The sequence below is a fragment of the Conger conger genome, chromosome 13, assembly GCF_963514075.1.
Source record: "Conger conger chromosome 13, fConCon1.1, whole genome shotgun sequence".
In the NCBI taxonomy this organism is placed as follows: Eukaryota; Metazoa; Chordata; class Actinopteri; order Anguilliformes; family Congridae; genus Conger; species Conger conger.
Window position 1 is genome coordinate 46,625,271 of NC_083772.1, and position 11,918 is coordinate 46,637,188.

The window sequence follows — 11,918 nt, forward strand, 5'->3', positions numbered from 1 at the left end:
CCTGCTGATTGTGTGTTGCCGGTCCTGCCCAGGTCTCATCACCAGCAGCCAGTCTCTAGCCTACGCCATCAGCAAGTTCATCAGCGGCGTGCTGTCGGACCAGATCAGCGCCCGGCTGCTCTTCTCCGTGGGCCTGTTCGCGGTCGGCTGCATCAACGTGGTCTTCTCCTGGTCCTCCACCGTAACCGTGTTTGCGGGGCTATGGTTCCTGAACGGGCTGGGCCAGGGCCTAGGGTGGCCCCCCTGTGGGAAGATCCTGCGGAAGGTACGCTGCAAAAAGTATCTTAGTGTTATAATTACTCTTAAAATCTTATTTCTATCACTTTTTTGCTAAATGATTAAAACAAACTGCTAATGGGGTCAGACAATATATCTAATTTCAAGGATGAGAATTTAACTGGTCAAACAAACAGTAACTTAAAAATGCTTGTTAAGGCAGCCAATTTTAGCAGTGTAGGGCTGGACTGGGCAGGGCTGGGACCTGTGGGTTGGGCTGGGCAGGGCTTTGGGCCAAGTGTGAGTAGGGCTGGGCTGGGCTTGGGCTGGGACCTGTGGGTTGGAGCAGTGTGAGTAGGGCTGGGCGATATCACAGCCCATCGAGTAGCTTTTTCAGCGATAAGAACCATCTCTGGCAGGTGGCGGTAGGTTTCATTCCTTCTTTTTGTCTTTAATCAGACTTGATACGGTAACACACCTCAATATTACAATATTATCAGGGAATGCTCATAGTACTGCAAATTCAGTTCAATGACAACAACTTTTTTCTCTTGGAGTACTAATTCTGCAGGGGAAATCTTATTGAGAATCACGAGTAGCTTCAAAAAAAACTGGAACATGCAGTGCGTGGAAGCTGAAGGAAAAGAGAATGTTATTCCTGAGCGCGAATCTTCACTGTCAGTGGGGCAGGCTTCCCATTCTGCATCCTGGTGCCTGTTCCCTGTTCTGGAGACCTTTGGCATTTAGGCAGAGGGTATACCTGTCACTCCACAGATGGTAGTGTGTTAGAGGCACAGTCCAACCTCCCCCCCCACCCCCTGTCTCTGCTCTGTGCTAATCCTCTCCCCAAATACCGGCCCTGCCTCTGACTGCCTCCAGCAGGAGGACTTTATGGTATGAATTAATGAGTGAATGAAACTGACTCTGCCCAGTGAGATTACTGGTAAGTGTTGTCTCTTGTAGGCTGTAATGGTTTTGAAGGCTAGAGGTAGCGAGTAAGTAGGCTAGCAGTAGGCTAGCATGTCTCCTCTTTGTGTGTTGTGGTAAAAGGAGAGGCTCGTGTTACAGTGGGAATTCCATAACTTTCATTCCAACGTTTTCCTCTGCCGTCTGAGTGCAGCGTTTTTCTGCCGCGAATCGAGACTGGAGTTCCTGTTTCTCCCGTTGCAGTTTTGAAATGACTTTGAATTCCAACTTACACCAGTGTTTTATTGTCATTATGTGCACAACATGGTACACCCTACCATTGTGCTACAAGCCTGTTGCATTGCACCAGCCGTATTCATTACATTACATTTTTGGCATTTGGCAGACGCTCTTATCCAGAGCGACATACAGTTGATTAGACTAAGCAGGAGACAATCCTCCCCTGGAGCAATGCAGGGTTAAGTGCCTTGCTCAAGGGCCTAACGGCTGTGCGGATCGTATTGTAGCTACAACGGGATTAGAATCACCGACCTTGTGTGTCCCAGTCATTTACCTTAACCACTATGCTAGAGGCCACCCCATAGTCAAGCCAGTATGGGTTTATTTGCATTCATTCTGTTTTCTTACAGTGAAATTACCAATAAATCTGGGCACACAATACACTGTTTTTAAAGTGTTGTAGCTCCCAGTTCTGTCTCTATAAAATATTTTACGATATCAGTGTTTTAGCAACAATGGTTCTTTATTTTATAACATGGGGTGGCAAAACTTTGGTGTTTTGGAAATGTAAAGGAGACATGACCCATGGTGAAGTCAGTGTTGCCATCACCACAAGGATTCAGTGAATGTTATCATCTTCGGAACAGGTCTGGAACAGGAGGAGCTCCCCTACAAGGTGTCCTGACCAGTACTGGCCAAGCTGTTCCTCAGTATAGCTACTGGGACCCTACATAATAGAACTACAGATTCTGCTCTGTATACAGCCGGGCAGTGGTCAGCTATTGTAGTGATGACTGACGTGCATATTAGCCAATTAACTTACGCTTCTAACGGTGTGTAGGTTGTTAGGCTTGCATAAATGGATACATGTAAACAAACCAGAACTTCTTCAGTATGCTTCTTCAATGTTCTGCACCAGCAAAATGTTTTTTACATTTTGGCTTGAATGACTGCGGAGTGATAATTGAAAAGGAACTTTAAAGAACCACTCGACCTCAGCCGTTCCCAACCGGTTTTTATCATTATTATACCGTTTCCTGCTGCATGTATGGCCCAGCGACACAATTGGCATTTTGCCTTGGTTGCGACGTGCACAGTGCCTGACTGCAGCCCCCTGGTTGCCCCCTCTCTCCGCAGTGGTTCGAGCCGGCTCAGTTCGGGACGTGGTGGGCTGTGCTGTCCTGCAGCATGAACCTGGCTGGGGGTCTGGGGCCCATCATCGCCACGGTGACGGCGCAGAGCTACAGCTGGAGGAGCACCCTGTCGGTCTCCGGCCTCTCCTGCATGGGCGTGGCCTTCTTCTGCCTGCTGCTCATCAAGAACGAGCCCAGCGACGTGGGCCTGCCCAACATCGAACCCGGGGCCAAGAAGGGCAAAGCAGGTGGGCGGGGTCTGCTCAGGGCAGGTCTGTGATGTCATCTGTGTTCCTTAAGCCCAGCCGCGACGAGACCAAAGAAATATGGACTCAGCAGTCCTCACCAAAGCACAAAGTAAACAAATAAACAACTGTTTCCATGACGGCCCAAGTTAACCGTAACGTTAAATCACTAAATGTTCTAAAACACTGGGTTTATATAAATTTAAGACTTCACATGCTCAGTTTTTGAAACGGCAGCCACCTGTTCTAAAACTGGACAGTTCACACTGGTGAAACTTTCTTCTAAAGACGCTGTAAACCTGTCTCATCTCAGCCGTGGTGGAGCCTGCGCTTCATGTGCCTTAAACATGGCGTCTCATCGAGCAGGGGGGACTGGACTATTTAAAAAAGGGGCGGTTGGTGCTTGTTTTTAGCCCAGTGCTGAGACTTATTAAATGAGTTGAATCTGGTGTGGTTTTGGTGGGATAACCTGCACCCACTCCAGTGTGTTATGGCTGAGACTCCATACCCTGGTCATAGAGCACGCATATCGCCCATTCAGAATTCTGTCAACAACACTTTGCTGTAGGGCTGGGCGATATACCACATTACATTACATTATTGGCATTTGGCAGACACTCTTATACAGAGCAACATACTGCAAAGTCCATACCCATAACCAAGAGCAAGTGCGCTGAAAGACCCTAGAGGGAAGTACAGTTTCAAGTGCTAAGACTACAACAAAAATAAGAGCTAGGGCCTATTTGATAAATCTGAAAATGGATTATATCTTAAACACTTGTGTAGGAACTATAAACCGCTGGTAGTATACCTCCAAACCTCAGAGACCGTGTGAAATGCTTTCAGGAAATAACATCACCACTGTTGTCTGTTGGGGTTGATAAGACTGCCAATCAGCAGTTGTAGAGCTTCCATGGGATCATGTGGTTTTTGTCATCACATGGAATCTGCAAGGCCTTGTGCCTGCTTGGTTGTTTTTCTAAAGGTCTCTGAAGTTCAGATGTTTACGGTCACAGCAGGTGTAATTAAAGAAGAAAAGGCAACACTGATGCAGTGTACGATGACCGTTATCGTACGCACTAATTATCTGTGTGGCATATCGCCCCGGCCTATGCAACAGTAATGTCCCACCCCGGATTAAACATCTGGCATCAAGTCTGGGTCCTGACCCACTGCCCTACGCTCGATGGCTTTTGTCCCGTTTGAGAAAGACTGCTTCTAGGTGAGCACGTCTGGCTGGCTCAGCCTCTACAGTGACATTATTTATTACCTCACGCATAGCGCTGTGTCCTAGAGGAATGCAAGACTGGATTTGGAATTGTTTATTTGACCTTAAGTCAACCAGGTTGAGAACACATTCAGATGTGTTCTCTTTTCAGATAACAGCCTGGCCTGGTTGACCAGAAGACATCATGTGCAAAACTGTGGTTTAGACAATGGCAGGAAATCCACATGGATAATAGAGTCAGGAGGGAAAGAAACAGGAACTCATAGAGAACATAGAATTCTGTGTGCTGGGTTTTGTTCCAACCAATTAATTTTAGCTTTCTGGCCGTTCTATAGATTACGCTGGTTCACTCCTGTACTGGGTTCATAAGGTCTTTAGGACACACCTGCAGTCTGTGACTGTAGCTGCTGCTGAGACAAAAGACCAAGATACAGTATGATTGTGTGTGAGTGTGTGTGCGTGTGCGTGTGCGTGTATATGTGTGTGTGTGTGTGTGTGTCTGTGTGTGCGTATGTCTGTGCGTGTGTCTATATGTGTCTGTGTGTGTGTGTGTGTGTGTGTGTGTGTGTGTGTGTGTGTGTGTGTGTGTGTGTTCAAGGTCGTGGTGTTTGCCGGTGGACTCTGGTCGCTCTGTGCCCCAGAGCACGCCGGCTGAGGATGGCCGTATCAGGCCATTAAAGCGGGAGGCTGTTCCACCTGTTCCGCCCTCCCTCTGTCCTCCAGGCCTGGGAGTCTGGCAAGGGATGGGCCGTCCTGAGCCCCCAAAATGGGTGGAACAACTGTGTGGCTCATAGGAGCTGGTCAAAATATAGTGGCCAAATATTGTGATCGGAACAAAGCGAGTCATTGATGCCTCATTTAAAAGTAAAAGTCCTGTTACAGGCAGCCCCACATGAATGTGATTGGCCACACCTGATCCAAAGTTGGAAACGTAAAATATTTTGAAGTACATTTTGCTGGCTGTGAATGTTCTGTCTTCAACATATGCCTTCATGAATATCCATAACGAGGTGTCCAATCGCTTTGATTGGCTTCAACGGTTTGCATTGCTTCTGGAACATTCTCTCTCTTGCTATCAGTAATGGCTCCAATGTTAACCCCCCCCCCCCCCCCAGGTGCCTCCGCTGATGACAGCACGCTGAAGGAGTTCCTCCTGTCCCCCTACCTGTGGGTCCTGTCTCTGGGATACCTGGTGGTGTTCGGTGTGAAGACTGCTTGCACTGACTGGGGACAGCTCTTTCTTATTCAGGACAAGGGCCAGACAGTACTCATGGGTAATGTAGTCCGGCATTTGGTAGCTTTGAGTACAAGTCAGACTGTGAAGTCACCCACTCAGACAGACAATGAAACAAACATTTGACGTGTGTACATAAATGCCTAGTTGCAATACAGACAGACAGATTAAGCCCACCCATACAGTATAAGAACAGCACAATAAACTAGATGTTAATGCAACATAGCTGCAGGAGCAAGCGCAGGAAACATTATAAATACAAGATACAGATATATTGTGAATGTGTATTATCAGTGTGTCGTGTGAGTGTACAGTATATTTGATTTTGAGTGTACTGTACCATGTCAGGTTTGTGAGTGTATATTGTGAGTGTATATTGTGAGTGTGTAGTGTGAGTGTGTATTGTGTGTACTGTATGAGGTTTGTGAGTGTGTATTGTGAGTGTATTGTGTGTAGTGTGGGTGTATATTGTGAGTGTATTGTGTGTAGTGGGTGTATATTGTGAGTGTATTGTGTGTAGTGTGGGTGTATATTGTGAGTGTATTGTGTGTAGTGTGGGTGTATATTGTGAGTGTGTATTGTGTGTAGTGAGTGTACTGTGTCCGGTTTGTGAATGTATATTGTGAGTGTGTATTGTGTCTAGTGAGTGTACTGTACTGTGTGAGGTTTGTGAGTGTGTAGTGTGAGTGTGTAGTATGGGTGTATATTGTGAGCGTGTAGTGTGTGTACTATACTGTGTGAGGTTTGTGAGTGTATATTGTGAGCATAGTGTTTGACTGTGGCTACTTCCTGCAGGCAGCTCCTACATGAGTGCACTGGAGATTGGCGGGCTGGTGGGCAGCATCGCGGCAGGGTACCTGTCCGACAGGGCTGTGGCTCAGGTGAGTGGGGGTAGGGTACCTGTCTGACAGGGCTGTGGCTCAGGTGAGTGGGGGTAGAGTAGGGTACCTGTCTGACAGGGCTGTGGCTCAGGTGAGTGGGGGTAGAGTAGGGTACCTGTCCGACAGGGCTGTGGCTCAGGTGAGTGGGGGTAGAGTAGGGTACCTGTCTGACAGGGCTGTGGCTCAGGTGAGTGGGGGTAGAGTAGGGTACCTGTCCGACAGGGCTGTGGCTCAGGTGAGTGGGGGTAGAGTAGGGTACCTGTCTGACAGGGCTGTGGCTCAGGTGAGTGGGGGTAGAGTAGGGTACCTGTCTGACAGGGCTGTGGCTCAGGTGAGTGGGGGTAGAGTAGGGTACCTGTCTGACAGGGCTGTGGTTCAGGTGAGTGGGGGTAGAGTAGGGTACCTGTCTGACAGGGCTGTGGTTCAGGTGAGTGGGGGTAGGGTACCTGTTAGACTCATTTGTCCTAATATTTATACTGACTATACTCAAGTGGCATTGTTATACTCTAGTTCAATGTCTGCTTAAAAGCACATTAAATAAATGCAGACATTGTTCATTTTGCCTCAGTCATGGTTTGATTTAAAATGCAAATATACAGTGGGGCAAAAAAGTATTTAGTCAGCCACCAATTGTGCAAGTTCTCCCACTTAAGAAGATGAGAGGCCTGTCATTTTCATCATAGGTATACCTCAACTATGAGAGACAAAATGAGAAAAAAAAATCCAGAAAATCACATTGTCTGATTTTTAAAGAATTTTTGCAAATTATGGTGGAAAATAAGTATTTGGTCAATAACAAAAGTTCATTTCAATACTTTGTTATATACCCTTTGTTGGCAATGACAGAGGTCAAATGCTTTCTGTAAGTCTTCACAAGGTTTTCACACACTGTTGCTGGTATTTTGGCCCATTCCTCCATGCAGATCTCCTCTAGAGCAGTGATGTTTTGGGGCTGTCGCTGGGCAACACGGACTTTCAACTCCCTCCAAAGATTTTCTATGGGGTTGAGATCTGGAGACTGGCTAGGCCACTCCAGGACCTTGAAATGCTTCTTACGAAGCCACTCCTTCGTTGCCCGGGCGGTGTGTTTGGGATCATTGTCATGCTGAAAGACCCAGCCACGTTTCATCTTCAATGCCCTTGCTGATGGAAGAAGGTTTTCACTTAAAATCTCACGATACATGGCCCCATTCATTCTTTCCTTTACACGGATCAGTCGTCCTGGTCCCTTTGCAGAAAAACAGCCCCAAAGCATGATGTTTCCACCCCCATGCTTCACAGTAGGTATGGTGTTCTTTGGATGCAACTCAGCATTCTTTCTCCTCCAAACACGACAAGTTGAGTTTTTACCAAAAAGTTCTATTTTGGTTTCATCTGACCATATGACATTCTCCCAATCCTCTTCTGGATCATCCAAATGCTCTCTAGCAAACTTCAGACGGGCCTGGACATGTACTGGCTTAAGCAGAGGGACACGTCTGGCACTGCAGGATTTGAGTCCCTGGCGGCGTAGTGTGTTACTGATGGTAGCCTTTGTTACTTTGGTCCCAGCTCTCTGCAGGTCATTCACTAGGTCCCCCCGTGTGGTTCTGGGATTTTTGCTCACCGTTCTTGTGATCATTTTGACCCCACGGGGTGAGATCTTGCGTGGAGCCACAGATCGAGGGAGATTATCAGTGGTCTTGTATGTCTTCCATTTTCTAATAATTGCTCCCACAGTTGATTTCTTCACACCAAGCTGCTTACCTATTGCAGATTCAGGCTTCCCAGCCTGGTGCAGGTCTACAATTTTGTTTCTGGTGTCCTTTGACAGCTCTTTGGTCTTGGCCATAGTGGAGTTTGGAGTGTGACTGTTTGAGGTTGTGGACAGGTGTCTTTTATACTGATAACGAGTTCAAACAGGTGCCATTAATACAGGTAACGAGTGGAGGACAGAGGAGCCTCTTCAAGAAGAAGTTACAGGTCTGTGAGAGCCAGAAATCTTGCTTGTTTGTAGGTGACCAAATACTTATTTTACCGAGGAATTTACCAATTAATTCATTAAAAATCCTACAATGTGATTTCCTGGATTCTTTCCCCCCATTCTGTCTCTCATAGTTGAAGTGTACCTATGATAAAAATGACAGGCCTCTCTCATCTTTTTAAGTGGGAGAACTTGCACAATTGGTGGCTGACTAAATACTTTTTTGCCCCACTGTAATTGATACAGAGGAAAAACAACCAATTCCCCAAAACTTTAGCATTTAACAGAGATGGCCCACAAACTCACATGCAAGGTGAATTGACTCGGTCAGACATTGAGCCATTTTTCATAACTAACTTGAGCAGACACTGCTTTTGTATATCTAATGTCTAAAATGATCATCTAAACTTGATCCACTGTTCATGTTCTAATGCACATTGACCCTACATGTTCTGTAGAATGCACAAAAACGGTCTGATCCATAAGAACTTCCAGGTCTAACTTGATTTCATTTTGTGAATGTACAGCAAGGCATTCGTAGCCATGGCAACCCCCGCCACAGTCTCCTGCTCTCCATGATGGCTGGAATGTTTGTGTCCATGTACCTCTTCCGGGTCACCGTCAGCCCCGACAGCTCCCAGGTAAAGTCACCACCCCTCGGCCCCTGTCCTGCTTACGGGTACATCAGGTTTTTACCTCAATCCTCAGGCTTCACACTCTATACCTACATTAATCCTGTGCGTTTGAACCCAAATGTAACCTTCCCCGCAACCTCTTAAGACTGGCTACTTAAAAAGCATTATTCTCCGTGTGTGTGTTTTTTATTTTTATAATTTTCAAAAACCTGTGTGTGTTTCCCGGTAACGTTTTCTTTAATTCCTTGTCGCCCCAGATTTGGATTCTCTCGTTAGGGGCTGTTTTTGGCTTCTCCTCATATGGACCAATCGCCCTGTTCGGGGTGATAGCCAATGAAAGTGCCCCTTCAAACTACTGCGGGACATCGCACGCCATCGTGGCTCTAATGGCTAATGGTAGGTCACAGACGTGTGTTATAAATTATAGCAAGAACATCGCTTGATGAAGCTGTGGCTCTAATGGCTAACGGTAGGTGTGCCTGTTTGTTGGTTACAGTCAGTGGGAGATTGATTGCTGTGTTGGTTACAGTTGATGGGTGGGTGATTGTTGTGTTGTGCATGTGTTGGTTACCGGGCGGCCTGTAGTGTTGTAGTGGTTAAGTTACATGACTGGGGCCCGTAAGGTCGGTGGTTCGATCCCTGGTGTAGCAACAATAAGATCCGCACAGCCGTTGGGTCCTTGAGCAAGGCCCTTAACCCTGCATTGCTCTTAACCCTGCATTGCTCCAGGGGAGGATTGTCTCCTGCTTAGTCTAATCAACTGTACATCTGGATAAGAGCGTCAGCCAAATGCAATTAATGTAATGTAATGTGTAATGTAATGTTACAGTTGGTGGGTGATTGCTGTGTTGTGTGTTGGTTACAGTCGGTAGGTGGGTGATTGCTGTGTTGTGTGTTGGTTACAGTCAGTGGGTGATTGCCATGTGTTGGTTACAGTCGGTGGGTGATTGCCGTGTGTTGGTTACAGTCGGAGGGTGATTGCTGTGTGTTGGTTACAGTTGATGGGTGGGTGATTGCTGTGTTGTGTGTTGGTTACAGTTGGTGGGTGACTGCTGTGTGTTGGTTACAGTTAGTGAGTGATTGTTGTGTTTTGGTTATAGTCGGTGGGTGGGTGATTGCTGTGTGTTGGTTACAGTCGGTGGGTGATTGTTGTGTTGGTTACAGACAGTGGGTGATTGTTGTGTTGTGTTGGTTACAGTTGATGGGCGGGTGATTGCTGTGTTGTGTGTTGGTTACAGTCGGTGGGTGATTGCTGTGTTGTGTGTTGGTAACAGTCGGTGGGCGATTGCTGTGTTGTGTGTTGGTAACAGTCGGTGGGTGATTGTGTTGTGTTTGTTATAGTCGGTGGGTGAGTGTTGTTGTGTTGTGTTGGTTACAGTCGGTGGGTGATTGTTGTGTTGTGTGTTGGTTACAGTTGGTGGGCGATTGCTGTGTTGTGTGTTGGTAACAGTCGTTGGGTGATTGTGTTGTGTTTGTTATAGTCGGTGGGTGAGTGTTATTGTGTTGTGTTGGTTACAGTCGGTGGGTGATTGTTGTGTTGTGTGTTGGTTACAGTTGGTGGGCGATTGCTGTGTTGTGTGTTGGTAACAGTCGTTGGGTGATTGCTGTGTTGTGTGTTGGTAACAGTCGGTGGGTGATTGCTGTGTTGTGTGTTGGTTTCAGTCGGTGGGTGATTGTGTTGTATTGGTTACAGTTGGTGGGTGATTGTGTTGTGTTTGTTATAGTCGGTGGGTGAGTGTTGTTGTGTTGTGTTGGTTACAGTCGGTGGGTGATTGTTGTGTTGTGTGTTGGTTACAGTTGGTGGGCGATTGCTGTGTTGTGTGTTGGTAACAGTCGTTGGGTGATTGCTGTGTTGTGTGTTGGTTACAGTCGGTGGGTGATTGTGTTGTATTGGTTACAGTCGGTGGGTGATTGTTGTGTTGGTTACAGTCGGTGGGTGATTGTTGTGTTGTGTGTTGGTTACAGTTGGTGGGCGATTGCTGTGTTGTGTGTTGGTAACAGTCGTTGGGTGATTGCTGTTGTGTGTTGGTAACAGTCGGTGGGTGATTGCTGTGTTGTGTGTTGGTTACAGTCGGTGGGTGATTGTGTTGTGTGTTGGTTACAGTCGGTGGGTGATTGTTGTGTTACAGTCGGTGGGTGATTGTGTTGTGTTGGTTACAGTCGGTGGGTGATTGTTGTGTTGTGTGTTGGTTACAGTCGGTGGGTTCCTCTCAGGACTCCCGTTCAGCACCATCGCTAAGCACTACAGCTGGGACACGGCCTTCTGGGTCGCTGAAGTGACCTGCGCCGTGACGACCATCGCCTTCTTCCTCCTGCGCAACATCCGCACCAAGATGGGCCGGCTGCCCAAGAAGTCCGACTGAGCTCTGCGTCACGTGACCCGCAGCAACCAATGGGGAGAGCTTTGCCATGACACTCACAGTATTTCAAAGGGAAGTTAGAATGTGTACGATTAAATTGTAGAAATGTTCCTCATTACATTTCTTCTTGCTAGTCTTTTTTCACGCCAAGACGTGTTCAGAAACATTGTTGAAGAATAGTTGCATTGGTATAAGAAATGTTTTCTCATACCAAAAAATAAATGTTGAATCTTATGTTCTTATTTAACATAAATTCTGTAATGAGAATTTTGTCTCTGAAGGCATCTTAATTTGCAATGTACCACTAATCCAGTGGTATTAATGTCAAAAATGGTTTTAGGATTATTGATTGGAAAATAAGTGTTTTTAAAGGAACAAAATCGATAACTCATTTTTCATCATAACTATGCAAACTTTAGTACCTTCAGCACCCCTTGACACGAAAGAGCCTTTGAAATGCCCGATCATGTTCACAATGGAATAATCTCGAGCTTGAAAAGTCAATAAATACTTGAACACCTGAAGCCGATTCATCATGAGGCACCACTGAATGTGCTGGGTTGAGGTTCAAAACATTGTACAGCATTTTAGTACCCTTTCTACCTGGCCTGGGGTCTGGTCCAAAGTCCAACTTTGCTATATTTTACATTACTGCAGGTGCACCAGCCAAGAATAAGCCAACGTCCTTCACTGTTTATGAAGACTTGTGAGGATGATATTGAGAGTGATTGTGATGACAGCGGCTTAGATTAAGCCACACCAGGCAGGAAGCTACTGCTGAACCTATGGGAGGACATTTCCCACTAGCACTGCTAGCCACACTTAAAACAGTGATGTCAAAGCTGGTATTTTTCCAGATATGAGTCACAGAATTCCT

The 11,918-nt window shown here is 46.5% G+C and overlaps 1 protein-coding gene and 1 pseudogene across 2 annotated transcripts in view; one reads left to right on the forward strand and one right to left on the reverse strand.

The window, feature by feature from the left end:
• The window catches only part of slc37a4a (solute carrier family 37 member 4a), a 20,947-nt gene extending 9,382 nt beyond the window's left edge, over positions 1-11,565 (forward strand). For both annotated transcript variants that reach the window (XM_061216965.1, XM_061216964.1), the window contains exons 3-9: positions 33-265; positions 2,500-2,743; positions 5,084-5,242; positions 5,998-6,083; positions 8,574-8,687; positions 8,939-9,077; positions 10,878-11,565. In XM_061216965.1, the coding sequence (XP_061072949.1) occupies positions 33-265; positions 2,500-2,743; positions 5,084-5,242; positions 5,998-6,083; positions 8,574-8,687; positions 8,939-9,077; positions 10,878-11,044 (1,142 nt within the window). In that variant the 3' untranslated portion in view covers positions 11,045-11,565. The remainder of the gene's footprint in view (positions 1-32; positions 266-2,499; positions 2,744-5,083; positions 5,243-5,997; positions 6,084-8,573; positions 8,688-8,938; positions 9,078-10,877) is intronic.
• Positions 1-11,918, reverse strand: part of LOC133107602 (uncharacterized) — a 980,437-nt pseudogene that overhangs the window by 89,719 nt on the left and 878,800 nt on the right.